This window comes from Drosophila eugracilis, unplaced genomic scaffold (genome assembly GCF_018153835.1).
Source record: "Drosophila eugracilis isolate 14026-0451.02 unplaced genomic scaffold, ASM1815383v1 contig_2154, whole genome shotgun sequence".
Classification (NCBI taxonomy): Eukaryota; Metazoa; Arthropoda; class Insecta; order Diptera; family Drosophilidae; genus Drosophila; species Drosophila eugracilis.
Genome location: NW_024573038.1, coordinates 7,644,981 through 7,668,223, shown reverse-complemented (window position 1 = coordinate 7,668,223; position 23,243 = coordinate 7,644,981). Strand labels below are relative to the sequence as shown.

General features: G+C 38.9%; 1 protein-coding gene across 6 annotated transcripts in view; it reads left to right on the top strand.

Moving 5' to 3' along the window:
* The window catches only part of LOC108114194 (MOB kinase activator-like 2), a 42,765-nt gene that overhangs the window by 11,664 nt on the left and 7,858 nt on the right, over positions 1-23,243 (top strand). The window contains exon 2 of one of the 6 annotated variants that reach the window (XM_017225006.2): positions 8,908-9,997. The exons of 2 other annotated variants lie outside the window; for them this stretch is intronic. In XM_017225006.2, the coding sequence (XP_017080495.1) occupies positions 9,096-9,997 (902 nt within the window). In that variant the 5' untranslated portion in view covers positions 8,908-9,095. Of the gene's footprint in view, positions 1-8,904; positions 9,998-17,541; positions 17,765-23,243 lie in introns of those variants that run through there. 3 more of the 6 variants (XM_017225005.2, XM_017225008.2, XM_017225009.2) reach the window with 3 other exon arrangements.

The window sequence follows — 23,243 nt, the reverse complement described above, 5'->3', positions numbered from 1 at the left end:
TTAGTTGAGATTCTTAAAGCCAGTTTAAAGATACTTTGACATTTTAGGCTCAATATCATTTGGGTTTTCCCAATGCCATATAATATCTTAAAGCAATTGACTTGTTCTTACGTACTACTACGCTTTTCATTTTCAACGTTTTTTCCCCCCTGCTATGTTATACTTTTCTCACGGTATTTCCCAATTAAACTGTAATTCCAGTGAGAAAATATTTCAGTATTTTCAGTAGTCGCCTTCAATCTTGTTCATAAATATTCATTTCAGTTAGGTTTTCTATTGTTTTTTCTTGATATTTATTTAATTTTCACTGTGGTTTAATCGATCGTTTAACCCATATGAAAAGGATAGTCACAGTTATAAACGCTGTCGGATAAATCTCTGTTAACTGGGTTAGTTAGCGACCCGAAAACTTCTCCGCCTTTTCCAGTGAACCGTTATGCCATATATGCCACTCGAATGCTGTGCTGTGCTGTGCCTGCCTGTGGGGCAGCTTCCAAAACCGAAACCAGCTCACAGATATAGATGGGTATGGGTATTGGGTATTGGGTATGGGAGTTAAAGAGGTGGATGGAGGGTACCAACTCCACCACCACCTATATATCTATGTATATCATGTCATCCATTGCATGTGCATCTCACTTCTCCACACCGAACTCACGTCACAGCTTCTATCTCTATCTACTGGCCGCTATCTGTCTCTGTTTTTCCTGCTCCGCTGGCCAGTTGTGTGTTGGAACTCGTTTTTTCTTTATTTTTTTATTTCTTTCCCCGATCTATACTACCAATAATATAATAATATTCTACAACTTTTCTAACCAGCGGAGAGGTTTCTTTGTGTGTGACTTGCCAGTTTCGGTTTCTATTTCTCTTTTGCTTCTTTTTCTTATTATTACTTTTTTACTCTCGACTTTGGCAAATGGTCGTTTGACCTTTAACGGGTGTACATACATCTCAAATCGGCAACAATTAAGCCCATTCAAAACGCGAGCAATGGGCAAACCGTAACACTCGCCGTCGCGTTGCTAGAATCACATCATAAATTTTGATTTGATGGCGCCACTTTGTTTTTGTTTCTGTTTCTTTCTGCGGAGGTGTGAAAACGAAACTAGAAGGGGTAAGAAGAAAAAAAAAAAAAAAAAAGGAAAAGACACCATTCAGCAGCAAATTGGCTTCAATGCGAGTTGAAGGTTAAGTGCGACAGCGACGCGGAAATTGAGCATTTGGATATTGGAATTGCTTGTTGTTTGTTGTTGTTGTTTGCTTTTGCTTTTGCTAGTTCCAAACAGGCGATCAAGAATTAACCCCTTTTCTGTCATCGTTCGATTTTTCGTACATTTTTAGCACGCACTTCAGGGCATTTAAGGGGCTTCTAGTAAGTGCTTAACGGTTACGGAAGTTTTCTATGAAAACATTAGAAAATGTTTATAAAATAAAGTCAAAACAGAAATGCAATGTTTTTTTTACATAAATTCTAACTTCTAAAAAGTTATTAAATAAACAAAATTCTCAAAGAAATTCTCAATATTTCCAATAGAAGCACCTAAAACTTTTTTTTTTGAAGTCTTCCAAAAAATCCAACTGCATTGCGTTTAACAAACTTTTCATTGAACGGAAATTTAACTCTGACAGGGCAGTTTTTGCCTTAATTTTTTTACTTGGATTTTGATATTTCTTTGTGCGTTTTTCTTTGCATAGAGCTTGTGTGGTGACTGACTGTTCGATATTTTTGCTTTTATAAATAACCTTAAACGATTTTTCTGCGCCGCCAGGCCACACGAAAAGTGTCAATGTCAGCTGTTGTTGTTGTTGTTGTTGTTGTTGTTGTTGTTGTGCTAGCCACGAAAACCAAACCGAACCGAGCCAAATCGAAAGCGAAGCGATGTGAAAACGGAAAAATCGAAGAGCCCGTGCTAAATTTATTATTCAGCTGTCGGCATTGCCATCATAGGCTTTTTTTTCCCAGCTCATGTTTTGTCTTTGCCCCGCTTTTCCTAGTCCTTTTTTTTTTTGCTTGCTGCCACTAAAAGCTTCCCAAAATAAAACGCGAATACATGTACATGAGTTTCATATATATATATATTTTATAAATGAGAAACATTGCAGCAGCTACAGTGAGAATTTGCAAAATGTTTCCGTCACAGCACACACTTCATGCCTCCTTCACCTTTCTACAGTGGCTAAAACACGCGCCGCTAATTGCACGCGTGTGCAACCATTTCTGCAAGATTTCAAACATATACATATAGATATATATATACACTTGCCACCCAGGCCTCCCAAATAATTGTTAGCCGTCACTTTTTGGTAAGGCTAAAATGTGAAGGAAAACAAAACAAAAAAAAAAATAAATATATCAAGAGAAAAAACAAAAACAAAATAAAACTCGCCACAGAGCAGATGAAATATCCGTGTTGCAATCTTGTTTTTTTCCATGCCGCCTCCGCCTCCGCCCATTTCGTGTGAGGATTTGTAACAGCCTCCAAAGCAGAGACAACGGCACTCGAGATGAGACGGCAGGCAGTGCGCTCCCACAACATTGTCAAAAAGTCGCTCCCCCCGAAACCCGAAAACTGAAACCTAGAGGGCACTGTGGTCTTCGTAGTGATAAAACTTAATGAAAAATGAATATGTTTATTGTCCAACTTGACTTATGGCTATAGCTGTTGCCTGTGTTCGTGCATCTTGTTAACACGGTTGACTACAACTTCTGCATTTTGAGCAGAGGTAATCAAATGTTTTATAGAGGAAGCTAGCAATGCAGTTTATGCACAGCCCAGCTGATCAGCAAAATGATGGGCTGCTTTTTTATATAGTCACGTATAGGGAAATCAAGTAGTTAGTGTTTAAGGGAAATATTTGATTAGTTATGTTTTTTATTTATTAAATATTTATGCTACTTAAATAGTTTTCCAGACAGAAGTTAAATGGGAATCTTCTTAGGGAAGTTATTAATCAAAAAATGTCTAAAAATCAGACAGGGAAAGGTTTCTTTTTGATCTAAGATCTAACTAACATAAACTCATAAAAACATAATAAAGTTGTAATTAAGGGTAAATCAAGTTCAAATCTTTCCTTTCTTTAAGGTTCTCTGAACACTTTCCTAAGCCAGTTAAGCCTCATTAGTAATTTGTACCCGCTGGTTTTTGAAAAGTTCGAGAGTTCCCAGTGCAAGATCGAGAGATTCACTGTGTCTGGCTCTGCCATATGATGAGATTCAAGTTGCGTTGCTTGCTGGTCCCCTCTTATTTTACTGTCGTCCAATTGCCCGCCTACCGCCGCCCGCCATGATGACCACTGAGATCGGCGGGCTATAATTATGCGGTTTGTGCCCCTTTGATCAAAGTACCCCCACCAATAGTCCCCTCGAACAGACGGCGGCATCTTCAACCGGAGATGTGGAAAATGAAGAAGTTCGGTAACTGGATAGTGGTGAAAATTGCGCTGGTTTTTCGTACCCCCCCACCCCATCCATTTCCCATCTCGCGGCAAAACAATTTTCGGCTAGTTTTGCAATCGACTCCCACAGACATCCCGCATTTCCCTAACGGCTGGATTTTCCTATAATTTTATCTCCCTGTTTTCCTCTGGTTTTTTCGTTCGTTCGTTCAGCAAATTGAGTTAGCGAAATTACTATAATTTTGTGGGAAATTTTATGGGTCAAATTTCAGCTGTGTTGACAATGCCCCAACGTCGTCGAAAAACAAAGAAAATTAACAAAAAAAATGGTTAAAAAGTGGGTAAAGCAGACGCGCCGCTGACCGCAGCACAATTTTTCCATATTTTCGTTTTGTTTTTTACTAATTTGCTTAATTAGCGCGACTTACACTCGTATATATATAGTGAGGCTTTATTTTTTACACGATTTAATTGGGGCTATGTATTTATTTTTATTGTTTTTCTCTTCGGTAATTTCATGGGGTATCTCTTCTTGGCTTTTATTTTGTTTTATTTCGGTTTTGGCCTTTCTTATTTCTCTCACGTTTTGGGCCCAACACAAGTTTATGGTTTTAGCCTGAGAGCGCGGCGTTGTCGTGAATGGATTGAATTGGTTTGGTTTGGTTTGGATTGGAGTACAGTGAAGCGACAGCGTGGTACAGTGGAGCAAGAGCAGTAGTAGCAACGTTGAGAAGGGGGGGGGAGGCCTCCCCATTAAAGCTGGAAACGTGATGTGCGGCTTTTTGTGTAACTCGCCTCGTGAGAACATCGCAACTCTGCAATCGTTCAGGTTTCGCTTCGTTTTAGATGACAGCAGCGAATTGAAACGTTCAAATCGGAGAGATCCGCCGCCGATCCCATCCAGCAATTGCAGCACGTAGATAGATCGATCCACGGATCGGCTTTTCGATTTTTCCTCTTTTGTCTTTCCACTTTCAATCGCAGGCCCATTTGCATATACTTACTTGCTACTTACATATATATAGTATATATATATATTCACATTTGGATCGGCGTTAATCAGTCGTCGATTGTGTGTGGCCTTCGGAGTGTGAAAATTGCTGCAATCGCTGAACGCACGGCTGCAAGCGTTGCAAGTACTCACGATCCACATGGCTGGCGATCTATCAACTCTTTTTTGGGGAGGGGAACTGAAAGCCGAAACCCAGCCCTTGAAACACCGGGGGCTTGGCTAATTGCTCGATCTGATAGGGTCATTGGAGGTACTGAAAGAGAATTTCCATTATTGAATTAAAGCAGGTTTAAGGTTTATGAAATCAACTTTGATCGAGTTTACAAGTTTATTTTGATACAGCCATTGAAAATCTTTAGTTTTGAACTAGTTTAAGGCTAGTAAGAACTCTCAATGATCCATTTCAAATCAAATTATTTCCAACTCATTGGATGATACATCACAAATCAATAGAAACGAATTTGTTATAGCAGATAGTGTGGAAATTTCAGATTCGTTTCGGTCTTATTGATACTTCTAGCTGTGATCTAGTTTAGTAGGTCTTTTTGAGTCATTGTTAAATCATTATGATGGATGGATATTAGATGGATCTGCTTTAATTTCTATGCTTAACTAATGTGCTAGTTGCATTTCAAATTGATTTGAATTCCCATCACTAAGATCATAAAGAGAAATCTTGAATACAAAGTGATGACTAAAAATCCAAGAAACAAACTACTAGAAGCATTTTTTTTTTTTGTAAAAATAAAACACTAATGTATATTTAGCAATATTTTATTACTAGCAACATAAAAACAGAAGCTAAATGTAGACATTTAAAAGCAGATTGTGAAATATTGTAGAGAATCTAGTACGCCATGGTCGCCGTTTGTGCCCATTTCCAGCGATTCCCCTTCGAAAGAAACTGTTCTGTTCCAGTAAACGATCGTAGAAGTAGTAGCGCCAAATCAATTTCCATTTCCATTTCTACTTAATATGTGTGTGCTTAGTGTGTGTGACCTCAAAGCTGGTTAGCTGGCTCTCTAGAAAGATAGATAGATGGATAGATAGATGGATATCAACCATTTGAGAGTGGAAACCGCAAAGCTAATTGCTTATGCACAGCGCGTAACCTTGCCACTCCATGACACTTCTTGCTTCGCTGAGTTAGCGAATGTACTCATCGGGAATGAGTATTTGAGTAGCGAGTACCCTCCGAGTCTTAAGACTTTAAAACCCTTTCAAGCTAGTCGAAAGACTGAAGAATCAGCAAGGGGGTTACAGAGTGGAGAAAGCTTTCATCATCATCATGAGCAGAGTATTGTAGTAGGTTTGGAAAAGGAATGGCGGAGAATGGAATGGTTTGCAGTGGCAGGCTGGCTGGCTGGCTGACTGGCTGGTTGGCTTAATTGAAAATTCACAGTAATGCCAGCTAGAAAACGACAGCTGCTGCGGATAAACAAGAGAGGAAAAACAAGAGGAAAAGCCAGTCAGAGCAGAGCAGAGAAAACACATTAAAATAATATAATTATTTTTTTTTTTCATCTAGCCCAGACTTTTATAACGTCTTATATCTTCGTCGCCTCTTCTTCACACTTTTATTTTGCTCTTAAGCGATTTATTTTTCTTTGGCTTGAATCTGAGTTTTGAGCTGGAGAAGATTTCCGCATGCTTTGTCAACCGTGAACGGGCACGAACTTTCATTTTAAAATTCTCGAAGCGTGTTGCGCGCGCACACTCACGCCGCCCCATTTTCCACTTTATAGTGTCAATTGTAGGAGAACTTCCTACCAAAAAACAAACCCAAGTGTCATCATCATAGTGATCTCAGATCAAACTTGAAAACCAAGATCTTTAATGCCTTGGCTTTCTTTGGAAACTTTCATGGCTGCCAGCTTGGCTTAATTCTAGCAATTTATATGGCCAGCAACGACGTGCCTTGAAAATGGAAATATACACAAACCGCAAAGAGCAGCATCATGACGAGGCCGAAAAGTCTAGAGTCTAGAAAATTGCATGCATGTAATTCGCTAATTAACAGACATAGAAAGTTTTTCCGCCTTTCCATTGTCGCTTTTGGGGTGTTAGAAGTGTGTTGCCAATCCATAAGATATACTTTCGATTTTTCTTAAGCCTGCCAAGTGGCACCACCCATCCATCATCATCATTATCATCTAGCCAAGCCAATTCCATCTCGAGTACTGGCCAGTTGTGAAAGTTCCCAAAAGCGCCCCAGGAGGAGGTGTCAAAACTGTGGCCATTCTATTTTTCACACCTTTTTCTTTTACTTTTCCTCTGTAAGCCATGGCTCAATCTTAAAGGTGAAGATACATTTTCTGTTTAATATTATTTATATATTTTTTACTGCCCGTTATAGTCGTCATCTCGCTTGTCTCGTGCCACTGAATCACTGAATTCGCTCATCGGGCACGTTGTTCCATGGCAGATAAGCTCTTTCTTGTTTGTCATGCCCCGGAATATTCTGTGGCATATTCATAAAACTGAAAACCATGTGTCATACTCGTACACCAACCACTGCGATACAGTAATCGCCAGCTTGAGCAGGGCTTACTCTGCTGACATCCAGCAAGGGCTTTATCTGGGATTTATTTTTTTGGGAAACAAAGTGGATTTTTTTTATACAAAATATCAGTTTTTTGAGTGGCTTTTTTGACGTACATACGTCTGAATCCGCTTTAATAAGTTCTTAGTAATCAAAATGTGAAAAAAATTTCAGATAAAAAGTTCTAATTGTTATTTTATTTGCGCAAAAAGCAAGCAGATTCGCATTACTTATTTCATAGGAACATTCATAGTCTAAACTTGTTTTTAAATCTATCTAAAATAGTTTAGCCATTAATAAAATGACTTATGTTAGTCACCTTAATCACTAAAAACCATTTGGCTTCAAAATAAATAAATCTTAAACCCCTTCCTATAGTCAAGATTTATCACTGGCAATCCTTTTAAGATGATTTTCTTTCATTACCAACAAATCGATTTGCATTTACCAAATAGTTTCAATCGGGAGGGGGTAAACCTAGAGACCCAACGAATCAATCAACTCCCAATTTGATTAGATAGATGCCTGCCTTGCCCTTCTCTTTTCAACAAGGCTAGGGTGGACCCAATCCATTAAATTGTGGGTATTTGGGTGAAGGTTATCGGGTGTCGGAATCCCTTTTTTATACATACATATTTTTGATGCAGTTTTTTAGTCATTTTTGGTCTGCGTTTTTTCTCCTCCTTTTTTCCCAGCTACGTCAGCTTTGGAGGTTCCAGGTTTTCCAGTTTCTTAAAGACCCAGCCCATTTCTTGGTCGTGCTTCTTTAATGATGTGTTTTAATTTTGCTTTGCCGTTTCGCTTTTTTTTTTTTTCTGCCTGGGATATTGCGTAAGCAGCGAATGATGACGATGCCTGGCCTGGCCTCTTACTTTCTTTTTCGTTTTGGCCTGTGCCAAGAGTTAAAGTTAAGGTCTTGAAGTATTACTAAAAAAAACAGTATAAATAAGAGACAATTTGAATCGAATGTGAAAAGGAACTCTGAATGGGGCTTTTTTTTCCCCCTTTTTATTTGTACAATTAAATCTTTTAGACTTGCTGTTCCCTCGAGTGTTGAGGCATTTGCATTAATTAACTGCAGTGAAGAAAAAAGCCAAACAAAAGTTCATTAAACAAAAAACAAGAAAAAACAAAAAAGGAAGAAACTTATAATTTATTTCTTTAGTAAATCTAATTAACATATAAGCGGATTTTAGCTTAGCAACTCACACCAAAACACACACTCACACACTCGCCTACTCAAATCACTCAGCATTGCGAATTTGTTTGTGTTTTTTATTTCGTTTTTTTGTTGGTGTTTTGGTTGTTGTTGTGTGAACTACGCAACGCGTTGAAAAACTCACGCGATCGCGTTTTCTAACGACAAATATATAAACATATATACATATATATATATATATAGAGGGGAGATATATATTTATGACCAGCAAGCTAGCACATACACATTTATATGTATTAAAACTAAATAATAAATACAAAAGCTTTAAGCACATGGTTTGGCATTGCCATCGTCGTCGTCGTCGCACTTTTCCGAGATTACCAAATCAGAATTTATTACAAAATTATTTCAGCCTTCCGAAAATCCAAGGGGATTAAAGGGATTAAGGCTTTCGTCAAATCGATTTCGTGTGTTTGTATATTTAGAACCGATTCCTGCCTGGCTTATTTATGTGCAATATCTATGTATCTTTGCTGTATAAGCTTAAGGCAGGTTTAATATAGCCACAGACCACTGTGCCTTAGTTCTTGTGGAAAAATTTGAAGCCCGTGAATGACACATACTAGCAGCCCAAACAAAAAATAAGAGAAGTTTGATTTTTTATTTTATTTTTTTTTGGCCAAAAACAAGCTAAAAGGGAATAGCCAAGAGAAAAAAGAAGCCAAAAAGCTAAAAAAAAAAAAGTTGAAAGTTCGCTTTGAAACTTAATTCCATGTTTGTTTTATTTTTATTTAGAAGAAAGTTTGGCTTAAACAAGAGTGAAAGATGGAAAAAAACAAACTGAATAAAATTAAAATGTGTGCAAAGTCAGTTAACAACAACAACAATAATAACAAACAACAACAACAACTTAGAAGCAGCAGCAACAACAACAAATAAGTGAATTATAGTGACAAATTAAAAAAAGCCAAAAGTGACAGTGAATAATGTTGAGAGCGCCCACACAGCACATCGTGCAACTCGGCTTCGGAACGAAGACAACAACAACAACAAAAACAACGTCGACAGCAGCAGCAGCAACATCATCATCGACAGTGGCAACATCTGCGGCAACAGCAACATCTAGCGGCAAACAGCAGCGTAAAACTCTGTTGCAACGTTTCCGGCAGCAGCAGCAGCAAAAAGCATTGCCAAAAGTAACAACACCAGCCGAGGCACATGAGACAGAATATTATTATAAAAAACAACAACAGCAAACTTCCACCTATCAGCAAGGCGACAATTGTTTGTTATTTCTGACAACAGCAATAACCTCGAATCAAGAGCAATTGCTGAAGAAGCCGAAGAAGAAGAAGGAGTCGTGTAGCTACAACTTTGCGGCGGCTCTCAGGCGCAACAAGAAGCCAAAACAGGCGGCGGCAACATCGACTGACGACGACGATAGTTGTCGCAGCATTAATAGCAACAGCAGCAACATCAGCAACACCAGCGGCAGCAGCAACAGTTTGTCTAATAGTTGCATTAACAATCATAACAACACTCATTATAGAAACAGTAAAAACACCAGGCACACCAGTAGTAGTGGTCCCAGCAACAACAACGACTACAGTGGTAATTACAATTGCAAAACAAGTGAACAACAAGCGTGGAAAGCAGCAACAACACAGCAGCAACATCAACAACTGCTCATTAGCAGGCCAAGCGAACGGAATTATCCCAGCAGCAGCAGCAACAACAACGCTAACAACAACAACAACAACAGTGGTGGCCATATCATCATGTCACCCACTTCGCAGGCGCCCACCCGAACCTCTCTCTTCGATTCCTGTCATCGAAAGATCCGCCTGATAGGCGGCGGTCCAGTTGCCTTCTTAGGCGGATTGGTTGCGTAAGTTTCGATTTGACATTTTCAAATTTCAGATTTAGAATTTATTAATATTCTCAGCGAACAATAGAAGCTGTATGATTTGTGGGCTTAAAGTGGGATTGTTGTATAATAGACCAGGGGTAGTCCCCTTCTGATCCGGTCTTTTTAGCAGGTTTTTCACTCTTTCGCTTGATTTAGGTGTAGTTTGGGTTTCCAGTTAGAATACGTCAATCATATTGTTAGCCAAGTTATTAATTGCCCAATTTTAGATAATTTCTTATAGCACTTACCCATAAGATTCTATAAATTAACATATCTAAAAAAAACAGGAATTTAAAATAGAGATTGGAAGATATTTTTAAGGTTTAAGGGGTTTGGATTTAAGCTTAGAATTAGAAAAATCACTGGAAGGCTTAAAGAGTAACACAGCAGCTGTGAATTTGATTAGATTTCCCGTCATAACTGCTACATTTCCCTATGTGATCCATGAATTACCTCATACTTATTACACACTCCTTTTCCAGAATGATTTATGATCCAAGTTTTTTGTGAATGTGCCTGCCTAATAGTATTTGGTTTCTAATTATCACTATTAATGTATTTGGCATCAGCATTACGCTCGTTAGCATTCACTCTACTGCGGATCAACTTTCTAAGGTCGGAGTCATGGAGAATTGCACAAAGTTATAATTTGTCCGCATTAGGGAAATACTTAAGAGATACCCGTGTCAGAGGTCGAACAAAGGAAGCCGAAAAAAAAAAAAAAAAACTGAACAATAAAGAACGCAGAAAACAGAGCAGAGCTAAAGATAAATGCGGTATTTACTCATTTTTATGGCTTTAATTACGAGCATTTCTCAAGCGGCTTTTGTAGAGTTTTTGTTGTTGTTGTTATTGTTTTTGTTTGGTGACCACCAAAAGCACTCTGCGGTGGTTGCAAATTCAAGGTTCGAGCGGCAATTAAAACATCACAAGCAGCAGCCAAGAAACAAACAGAAATAGAAAACAAAAAAAAAACTGAAACAAAGGTGGCCAACTAAAAAAATTTATGCATATGCTGGGCCTAAAGGTATCAGAAAAATGTGAACCGAAGGTCATTAGAATTAGGTGGTGACCCAAAACGCAAGAGCTCTGAGAAAAAGAAACTGTAACTTTTAAGTAAACAGCTGATGTTGCTGCTGCTGCTGCTGCTGCTTCCTTATTTACCTGATATCCAAATTTAAACCAAAGCCATAACCAACGAGCCATTATCTGTTGGCTTTATTATTTGAAAAGCAAAGTTAAACGAACTCTCCGAATTGCCGAGGTGAGACAACCGCAAAGCGTTGACACTCTGCCACCGAGCTCTGAGAGCAGAGTGCGCTGAACTGATAATTAGTTAGAAAGCCAAATATTGACACACATGAACATGCATAATAATAGTATAGGAATAGGAATAGCTTTACGAATACTAAAATACTATATAAAACGACGGGGGAGTAGTCAACGTTCTGAGTAACAACTTATTCACTTCGTTTTGAGGGTCGTCTTTGTGCATGCAACTCACATACACACTCTCCTCCTCCTCCTCCAAAACAATGACTAACAGTATGGGGTATACAAACTGAGTGAGAAGAGGCAGCAAGAACCTCATAACACAACAGTCATTTGTTAAGTAACTTTGTATAGGAGAGGACGAGGGCGACGACGGATTAGGGGGGGAGGCGCATTATGAAAATGATAATGATAAACCTGTCAGAGAGTGTCAATGGCACACTAAGCTACCAGGCCCCTCTATACCAACCCCAACCCCAAGCTCACGATTTACATAATAATACCGCCCAAAAGTTTTGATTGTCTCATTTGCTTTGGTTTATATAATAAAAATTTAACAAAAATATATATAAAAACTCGAAGAAGTCTTCATAAATGAGTAATATTGTCTTGGGTCGAACGGAGACCCCTTTGTGGCCAACTGTACTTTTTGGAGGTAAAAGAGCTGCTGGTTAGCACTTTTTAAACATATTACTCATCAAATTCAGCGTTATGCTAATTATTTTTGTATAGAACTTAGTAGAAGGGGTGTGTTCTAAGTATATCTTTTGGATCTGCAAGTTGGGGAATATGATTTGTTCTTATAGAAATGAGGTCAGCTTATATGAATCACCCAACAGCTTTTGATTTTTAACTTACCAACTTAAAGAAAAGTAAGTTTAAAAGTTATGTGTTAAAAAGATTTTGCCACACTAAAGTGCATCATGTTTCCTATCCTTCCCTGGTCACACTAAAATAAACCTATTTTGACCACTCACTCCCTAAGTTGTTCAGAAAGATTAAATAGGGTTTTGGTTTCTTGTTAGAGTTTCACTCAATCATTTACCAAGGAAGTTGGCAGCTCCCATCCCATATTTTTCCCTTTGGGCCACAAAATGCCTTGGTGGCTACTCCGGTCCAGTTAAGCACATACACACATGTTACTTGCACTTTTTTTTTTCTCATTTTCCTTGGCCCATGTCTGGGCATTATTAATCTTGGTTGGTGGCTACAACTTTTCCCCCATGCCCTTTCGTTAGCCAGCTGGCTCAACTTTGGCTCGTTGGGTTTTTCGCTCCACATATGCTGGCCACCGATTTGGGGGCCTTTATCATATGGCCAGAAAAAGAGAGAGAGAGCTCCGTTGCTGTTACCGTTTCTGCTCCAGCTGGTCGCTAACGTTTTAATTTCCTGTCCCAATTTAATATGCTTCGTATGCCAGACTTTTATAGCCAGCCCATTTAGGTTTTGCTGATTTTTGCGATTTACGAGCAATCAATTTTTGCAGAGAGCAAGAAATAGAGGTTATCTGATATAACTCAGGAATCTAGATTGAGCATTTCAGAGACTATGGCTTTCCATTCCCATCCATTAGTTCTGACTGCTAATCATCTGGGCTTTAACCCGCAGCTGTCACTGCACCTTAGGCTTTGGTATTCAAACGAGAACAGGTGCTCCAGCGATCCCAAGCTTCTGTCGCCGCCGTCGTTCATTGACACTCCACGCACTGGACCACTTAATGAAACTGACGAACTGACAAACTGACGAACTGACTAACTGACGAGCTGGCTAACTGACTCACTGGCAAACTGGCCAACTGACAAAGGTAACCGAACAGCTGTCGAGGAGACAAAGACAAAGCGCCTCCGGATCAAGCTCGAATTAGTGCAGCCATCAGGCGTATCAAGGTACTCGGCTCAAGTTCATTACAATTGCCTGACGGCCAGCCAGTCAGCGATGGAGAACGGGCAATTAGCTCTCAGGGATACCAAGAATTAGAACAGCAAAAGGTTTCTTTATAGAAATTTTATAAATGGATTAGGAAACCTCCTAAGAAAGTTACAAAATAAATCAAATATTAATCATCAAGCAGTACCAATAGCAGTTTCTTTTAAAGAAAGTTATATGTTGTGTACAGCAGAAAGTTAAAGCCTTCTTTAAAGAGTTTCTTTCTAATTTCGATGGTAATCTTTTACCATACCCAACTGCTTTTGGCTTAAGAACCACCAACTGTTTTTATGTGACTCCTTTGAACCGCCCCAAAAGCAGTAAATTAAACTTCTAAAAGCCAACTTCGGCAGCACTTCGAGTCTGGTGTCTAAAGTTGAAAGCAATTATCCGTTTTAAGAAGAGAAACAATTGCCATAAAACAAACTGGGTTCTTCTAATTTCGACCTCCCGAAACCCCACAGTTAGCCAACAATTGTGCAACGGTAGCCAGTGGATAACGTTAGTTGGCCAGATGCTGGCTGTAATTATTTGGCCATTAGTAGTTCGGCGTATGGCAAATGTTGGAAATTTGGAACACCAAGGCGAGGGGGGGTTATAGTATAGCAATGCCAAAGCTACAAAGGTCAACGGAAATTTCCATTTCCCAGAACAACTCGGTTCAAACTGATGCCAAAAAGATGACAATGGGCGACTTGGCAGCTTCGTGAACTTGTTTTCAACATAATTGCAGGTGGGGCCAAAGAGAAAAGAAAAGAACAGAAACAATAGATGTAACACCAGCTGGAAAAATCTAACGGCTTAAATAGGGTAACATAAATATCCGGTTGTCTTTGTATCCGGAAAAACTTTTGGTCATTAGTATGTGATATATAGCTCTCTTTCTATATAAAAAAACAAAAAATATCTTTGATATTTTTTGTTTCTTTCGAATTTAGTTTCCCATTGCCCATATAACATTAGAGCCTCGTTAAGTTCGACCTAAAAACGTTGAAACCAAGCCCCTTACCCTCTAAAAGTTCATTAAAATAAGACCATCATTTGTCTCGTTTTTTACATTTTTATGAACTATTTTCCTTTGTTTTTAACCAAAAGTAATTGCTACCACATACAGGTAGCACATAAAACCAACTTTTTTATGGGTTTTCTTCGAGTGTAGTTTTTGTATTGTATTTTCAATTTCACCCGCATGCTAAATTGCAGAAACAGAAAGAAGGCAAAAAAAAAACAAAAAAAGTGAGTAACGACGAAGCCCATAAAAGTTTACCTTGACTTCGGGCCAAGTTCCGGCTGTGGCTCATTTACGTGCCCAGCTTTTCTCCCTCTCGCTCTCGCGCTGTGTTGCTCGCTCTTGGCCGCTTTTTAATCCATTTAGCCACATGTGATTGCCCGTCATCAGTTGCCATCCATCTACCTGTCCAGCTGAAGCGTCTCTCTTTTTAAATACTTTCCATTATTATTATTATTATTTTGTGTCTCTGGCTTTTGTCTTCATCAGCGAAACATTAATGTCAGTTGTCGTCGCCCCCCCTGTGTGGTGGTCGAGGGAGGTGGTAGTGGAGGAGAAGGTGGAGTGGTTGGTGGTGGTGTGATGGGGTCTTGGCCAAATGACTCACCCAATTCACATCGGACAGCTGCTATCGTCAGCTGGAAGTGAGAGAGAGTAGTCTCTCTTCTAAGCCGTCTTCTCTCAGCTACACAAGTTAAGCAGTTACCAGTTCCCACTTACCAATCATCAGTTACCAGTTCCCATTCCCAGCCAAAAACTAGTCAACTCTCTCAGCAGGCAATTCTGGTGTTATACCCAGTAATTAAGCTGTAATAGGGTATGCTGGACTCTTATTATAAAAATAAATACATATTTTATGGGAACTTATTTGGGATAACCTTGATTAAGGGTTTGAGGTTAACAATAACTGTTTATTAACTGCTTTTAAAAGAGAAAAAAGTATCTCCTTTTGAGATACAAAAACATGGATCACATTTCGAATGCATCTTACACCGCTACAGAGTATTCCTCCTTTGCTACACTCTGCTACAAAGTTCCGAAATGTTTTCGTATTCTGAATGAGTGCCGCATTGCCAAACGGGCGAAACGGTACTTTTCGATTTATAGCCGAGGCTTTTGTCTTGTGCCAACAAAAAGAAAGAAGGAGATTGAGGCAAAAGCAAAATGATTGGGATTCGGTCACATTTTGGCAGAAGCTGATTCATATCGGCTCTTTTGGCCATTTTCCCAAACCCAATCCAACTGTCATCATTCCCAACCCAGTCATCCATCCATCCATATATCCATCGACATCCGCCATTGACGAGAAAATAAACGTTAATTAAAATGTATATTTCCTAAGCTTTTTTTGCCATGTCCGTTTCGATGCACAGGAAAAAAAGACGTCTTAGAAATGGAAATAATTTAATTAAAACAAAAAGTAATTAAAACTTATAAAGACTTAATTTCTTTTTGGATCTGAACTAATTTAGTAAAAATAACCTTTCTAGCCATTTTTTTTTTCTTTCTGTGCACTTACTTATGTTCATTGGTATGACGGTAAGGTTTTGTCTTTGTGCTTGATTAATGCGTAATTTTGTATTGTTAATTGTGACACACATTTAGTGGCATGGTGGGGTGACGTATGGCGGGAGGATAGAGGGTAGGAGGCCAAGAGGGTACGGAACCGCTCCCACAACTTGTCTGCCGCGTAAATGGAGCGTGGCTCTGATAGATTAATGCGTTCGCCATGAGCAGCTCCACAGTGGCTCTATTGTCTGCAACATACACAGTCCCCCACATGCAAAATCAATAAAGCCACTAGGCAGGCTCCACAATTTGCCCGACAAATGCAGCTAGCTCATCGAGAATAATATACAATCCGTTGCTATTGTGCAGAAAACAATATAATTAAATTGGAATTTACTTCCCTGTTGTGGTCGAAAACCATAATAAGTGATGAAAGGTCTTCAGTTTTAGAAGTTCTATAAATAAATTGTTGCATTTCGATATAAATTTAAACAAAGATCAATACTAAATACATTTGATAAAGATCTTCTCTCTTTAAAACATCATTAATATATTCTCTAAATGTCATCACCTTTTTATTTTACGTTAAAAATTCTTTTAAAATTCATTCAAACCATAAAAGTCTTGTATTTGGCTGACTCATTCTGCATTTACCACAATAATTCCCCATCTAATCTTATCCCCAACACTTTGAAATCTTCTTGTAATTTACCGTTATATTCATATAATATAAATTCATGTTGTGCAGTGCTTAGCTTGCGATTAATTGAATAAATTTCGAGTCATTTGGCCGTTTTTGATTCTCTTTATTAATTTATGGCTGCAATTTTGTGACACCTTCATCATCACAGAAAGAGACAGTGAGTAGTGGGGTGAGGAAGGGGGATGGCATGATGATCGTCAGTTTGAGCAAGGCTAATTGAAAGGAACAACAACAACAACAAGTTGAAAACAACACGGAACAAAATGAATATTAATTGTTTTAAATAATTTTGAACTTGGCAAAGGCAAAGGCAAACGAAAGCGCTGATGGGGCAAACAGGCAATTTGACGAGCGTTTATCCCTCCCTCTCTCGCTCGCACTACGTCTATCTATCTCATCTTGATTTTTATTTTGCTGGCGCGCAGCTGTTTTATTGTCGCACGTTGATGTACTTCTTGTTTTTGTTACAGTGGATCTTAGATATAATAGTTACTAAATGTTGGAATAATAAAGCAAAAGAATAAACTCGGATCTTTAATTTAATAAAAGATCAGAACTTCAAAATCCTATCATAATAATTTACTAGGGAAAAACTTTCAATTCTGGTCCATAATTAGATAATTGTACACTGAGTTAAGCAGGCTGCACTGTGCATATGCCGTCTGTTTCTGTCGCTTCTTCTGCAGTCATCATCGACATCGCGATGGGACATTCGTCTGCGTCATTCGGGCGAAGAAAAAAAGGAAAGGAAGAAGACAAGAAAAGAAGACCCTGTGACAAGAAGCGAGAGACGACGCGTGTTTGCATAACAAAATTTATGAGAGCTCCGTTATGTATTTGCGCAATATGCAATATGCGATATGAAAGCTCAAATGCAAACTGCCGTTACCAATTTCATTCAAAGTGCAGCGTTAGAACGAAGAAGAGAGAGAGAGAGAGATATGGATAGAGGATTGAGTGGGAGAGCAAACGAACTAACAGCTGATTTGTGTGGGTTCTCTCTCTCCTGCTCGCTCTCATTCTCGCACTTCTAATCGGGCTCGGACCGTCCCTCTCCCGCGCACACAATCAAAGCGCGCTGCGCCGCGGCAAAGGTGCGCGTCGCGACAGACAGACAGTCTTCTGATTCCGCTGCCGAACGGCAGGCCGCACGCACGCAACAAAAAAACAAAGGAAAACCATAAATATTGCCAATAAAAACAACCAAAAATACAAATAATACACACAAAACAAAAATCAGCGATCACTCGTTTCCTTCGGTTAACGGTACGCGTCATAATCAAGCAAATGAAGCAAAACAAGGAAAACAACACAAATCCGCAACTGGGTGAACTTTAAATGAAAACCTAAACAAGAAAAGAAAACACAGCAACAAATTATTGATCAGTTTTGTGATCACAATTTAATTATTAATTTAAAAGCAACTAATTTTTAATAATGAAGTGGTTAAATTTTAAAATCAAACCAGAAATCCACAGAAAAAAATGAAAACAAATCATTTTTAAAAGCTAAAGTGACCGCTTCGAAATGAAAACATGAGTTAATTTAAGCAAGTTTTTAGCTGTTTTTGTTAAGTAAAATGAAAAGAAACAAGCATATCTCCTGTAAAACTAATATTATTAGAAATTAAAAAAAATAAAAATTGGTCCAGAATGATCAGATTTGTTTCCTGTGCTTAAAAACGAACCACAACCGGCATTCGAGTCTGCGTCAGCGTTAACGTTAACGTCAACGCCAGCTTCAGTGTTCGCGTCACCCGTTTCAATGGACTTGAAAAACGCGTTCGACACCCGATTAACCGGCCCCCCGCCCGCGATTAACCTTCAAATGAGTTTGTGATTTGTCCAAGTCCATTACCTCCCTCCCTCCCATCCCCTTCCCCTCCTCCCTCTTTCAAATCGACGCCAAATGGTCTCTTTTGTGAAGTTTCTTTTGATTTTGTGCACTTGCCTTTTTTTTTCTATTTTGCCACTTCACTTGGGTGACAATTGCATAGAGTGGCATAAAAAAAAGTGGCATATATGTATAACGCTCAATGGGTTAATTGGTTAATGTGTCGTTTCTGTAGTAAACAATCTAAAAGCTCATTTCAATCAAATAATCTTATCGTGAGGTCTACATATTTTAGAAAGCTTCTACTACTATGATTGATATGAACGATTTCCGCCAAAGAAAATTACAGTGGAATTAAAACTTTAGCTTCTGGTGGGTCGAGTTATGGAAGTTTTACTGTATTTTTTATGACTCATTCAGGGTTAAAACTACAGTAGTGCTCAAATAATAACCCTTTAAAAACACTGATAAGAAGGCTGTTAGTCATAATCCATCGAGAATGTTATTTTTTAGTATTTAAATGGAACGAAATTGATTTCCATTGGGGGTCTTCTTTCCTGTTCAAATATGTTACGTATTTAAAATCAAAAAAACTGATAAGCTCTACATAATTTTGAAACATACGATCCTTATCGTTGGAATAGCTACCAAATGGCAACAGGTTGGATTCTCGTGCAGCGATTTCTTAATCGTCGACGCCATGATTTATTCCATGCACTTATTTCCCATTTGTGCCTCATGAATTCGGTTGACTCACGAATTGACATCGATCAAAGGAGGGCAGACACATCGCCAGTCTTTGTACTTGACTATATGTCTGCCCACCCCGCAATTGTTGTTAATTAAGCGACCGATTTGCCATGATAATTTATACGCACTTGGGGAAACCTTTCGATATTCTTTTAATTGACCAACTTTTTCTTTTTCTACATGTATTTCCCTTTCCTTGCTTAGGTGTTCTCCTCCCCTTTTGGCTCAATAGATAATAATCATTCGTGTCGGTTAAAACAAATAATCGTAGTCTCTAAGTGGCTCTGTATAGTGTTAATCCAACTGGATAAATGCATCGCTCGAACATATGACGTAATTCGCGCCCGGTTGAGTGGCCTCTAGTGCCGCCTTCGCTATTATGCCGCCTTCTGTATGAATATCTGGCGAGTGAACGGTTCCAACCGGTTACAGATGCAGATACACTTACAGATGCTGCTATTGCATCTGAGAGATGGCAATGGAAAATTGGGTCTGAGATTGTCAATCGTGATACAGTAACTGCTGCTTAAGGCGGACTGAAAAAGGTCGGGCTACATTTTGAATGTTGAATTGGTGATCAAGTTTCTAAAAAACTGATTTAGTTTCAGTTCAATTTCATTTCTTAAAGTTTTTCTGCCGAATTCCTCTTCGAAGTTGTAGTTTTTACTCACTCAGAAGAGATGCAAAAGTAAACTCTGATCATAAAACAGTTTCGCCTACTAAGAAAATATGCTGAATTGATATACTGAATTGAAGTCATCTCTTCTCCAACTCCAGCGTAATCTAACCCAGCTCTATTTGCGTCTTGGGCTTTAAAAGAGTTGGCTGTTGGCCCACATTTGTTGGCTTGTGCGGTGGTGTCTGGCTTTTATGTATGCCATTTACTTCATCGCACCCTCAGATATCGTGTATCAATGAGACGTTTATATGATGCCATTATTCTGTCACGTTTCTATGCTCATTTCGGCAGTTGGCTTTTTTTTCTCCCTATTCTCTATTTCTGTGGCCTGGCCACAGAGCCCTTTTGCCTCAAGTGTTAAAACACAAAGAGCCAGAGTCAGACCGCAACAATATTTGTAGGAGCAGCCGGAGACCCCAAGACGGAGCTAGTTAGACAGGCCGTGTTTATGGCCAGAGCATTACATCATCCGCATCATGTCATGATTGGGGTGACAGTCAACAAAGTTTGCGGCCAATTCCGGCAGTGAAAGCTCCTTGGCTGGAAGTCTTGCAAACATAGTGAAACTTCTATAATTTAAACTGCAAATAGAGTGACTCAAACCTTTAAAAGACTTTTAATGAAATATGTGTTGAAATACAAGGTTAAACCTCTTTCCTTATAAGGGCTTTTATAATTCTCAACTAGTTCTAGCTAAAAAGTTGTAATTTATGTACTTTTGCTTAAATTTTACGTAGTGTTAAAGACAAAGGAAATGTTTTTCTTTAAGACCATATTCAAAGTGTCTATATGGAGTGTGTCGTCTTTCTTTTTTTTCCTATATCTTATCAGCCGTTTATTGCTGTTATTGTTATTGTCTTTGCCAATGTAGTTGTTGACTGCATTCTGGCTCGTTTGCGGCTATTAACTTATCGTACGACTCGGTTATATCTCCGTCGCTCTGGTTGTTGTTTTGAGCAGTTTCAACACCTTTGGACACTTACACCGCCTTTACTTTCGACATCGTCAACAGCAACAACAACAAAACAGCGCCCTCCCCACCCACACAGAGTTGTAGATATGTATAGAGGCGGGTATATAGCTAAATACTTACACAGTTGATAGCAGTTATGGAAAAGCACGATATGGATGAGCTGAAGGCGGGGGCAGACAAGGGTCTTCCATTGTCTATTGTCGTGGATGTGCTATTGTTTCTGGGCGTAGTTTAGTCATTGTCTGATATTAAGCAATATTACCAACTACACCTACTCTCGATAAGCTACATTTACATTTCGCTCGCTGTTCTTTTGTAATAAACAGCCCAGTTAGTCAGTCTATTTATCCATTTGCTCGATTTCATCATCATCATCATTCACATCATGGGCGAATAACATAAACAGCTATTTAGGTAGAAAAATATCAGCATAAACATAATTTATTACTTCTACACCAGATGTCTGTCATAGCGAGGAATATATTTGCAGAATATCTGTAGAAGATGAAAATGGTTTTTATTTCTAGTTTTTCATTAAGGAAAAACATTCAAATCCATTAACAAATTAGTTGATATCTGTAGTTTAAACTCTTTAGGTGAGATGAGATTTTGATTAAAAGCAATCAAAAAAGATGTATTTAAAGTAGTTTTAATTTGAAAGTATCTTAGACTCGCTAGACTAAGACATCCCAGTCACGCTTTTGCTCTATCAAACTTTAAATTTATGCCTATGCACCGAAATAAAAACGGCGATAACCATCTGAAAATTGAATACCTTTGTCTACAATTTTCGAGTGACTAGCTGGTTTTTTTTTTGAGGTACTCTATGATAATGCCACATCACGAGTGTGTATTGAAAAGCAACACCTAGCCTAGCCACATTTACAATTAATATCTCGTGCTATGTGGCAACAGCAAAAGCCTTTTAATTGATAGATCAATATCGCGATGATTGCTTTTGTGCGTAGCATATGGCGGCAGGCCTATCGCAATAATTTCGGGGTAAATGGCACACGAGAGCGAAGCCCAACGGGAAAGCCCGTGAGCCGTGTGAGCTTATCTGAAGTGATAAAGCGATGGTGGGAGGAGTATAGAGAGGTAGACACATGTGTGTTCAGGGCCACTCTAATGGGGGCTGCTGCTCATATGCCCCAATTCGAAAGACTCCCTTTCCATGGTCACCTCCCTTGGGTAGTTTTGTGGGCCATATGTTTCGAATCGAAAAATAATAATAAATATAACATTAGGACAGGTTCTTAGCTGGTCATTATATCGAATTCCCCTGGCGATGGTCTCTGGCTTTTCTCCTTTTTGCCTAATTGATATTTGACCAGCTCTGAAGATTTCAAACTAAAATGGTTTTTTTTTCTTTTGGCTTATCTTCGGCAAGGTCAAAAAGCCCCGAAGCTCAAAAATAAACCCACCCACCTTTTATCCACTTCGTGCCAATACGGAAATGATGAGTTCGAATTTCAATTTTATTTATCACCAATTTTTTATGCACCCATCCTACGTTTCCATTTCGATTTTTTTCGGCCTTTTAGTTTTAGGTTTTAGCTCGACGCGTAGCGACGCGCAGCCCGAAATGCGAAATGCGAAATAAAATCCAAACGTGCAACTATATTTGTGGCCTATTCTGCGACATGGAAGCGAGGTGTTTATATCTACAAAAAGAAAAACAGCAAGAAATACGGAGGGGGGGCCCCATAAAACCCAGTTTTTTATTGAGTTTGTATGTGTGTGACGTTTCCAAGGAACTTCTTGTGAAATTGCAAGAACCCCGAAAAGAAGTCGTCTTATCGCGCCACATAACACGTCACTTTGATTGGCCCACTGTGTAAATTAAGAGTGTGTGGTTGTGTGTGGGTTAATGGTTTGTTTGCCAGTAGTTCCCATTCGATCGGAGGAGTAATAAAGTCGTCGCACGAATCGGTAATCGACTAAGAGCTTTTCCAAGTGAACGTGTTTCTCAGTGCGGCTGCCTGCCTGCCCCATCATAAAATATGTGTCACGGGGACGGTTAGGAAGCCCGGGAAAATGTGTTAGAATAGGAAAGGGGAAGTGTAAAAATGAAATTAAATTTAGCTTAAAGTTTAAGGCAACTTTAATTTTGATTTTTTAATTGATTTCTTGTGGAAATATCAAAACTCCTAATTTTCCAAGTTTTTACCATTTTCTTTAAAATTTTTAAGCTTTTTTGGTATGAAATCAAAATTTCTAAAAAATTCAAGGGAATTCAAGGGTTAAAATTACCCTGAACCGAGTTGCTCTACGTCCTCGATTACAGGGTTTGGCACACCTTGAGTTCCGGCAATCTTAGTGTGCCATCGCGCAGGCAGCATCCGGCAGGTCATTTAAATTGAGACTCGAGCACAATCCATTCAAGACGACCTTTTGACGCCTCCCTGACCTGGCACGCAAATTTCATGCGACACAAAAAAAGGAAAATCAACCGAAGGTGCCACAAGAATCGATAGGTAATGGTGAGGTCCTTGGCACTTTTAGGCACTTGACGAAGTAACTAGTTAGTTAGAGTACCACTGGAGTGAGACACCATCAGACTTTAAGCCA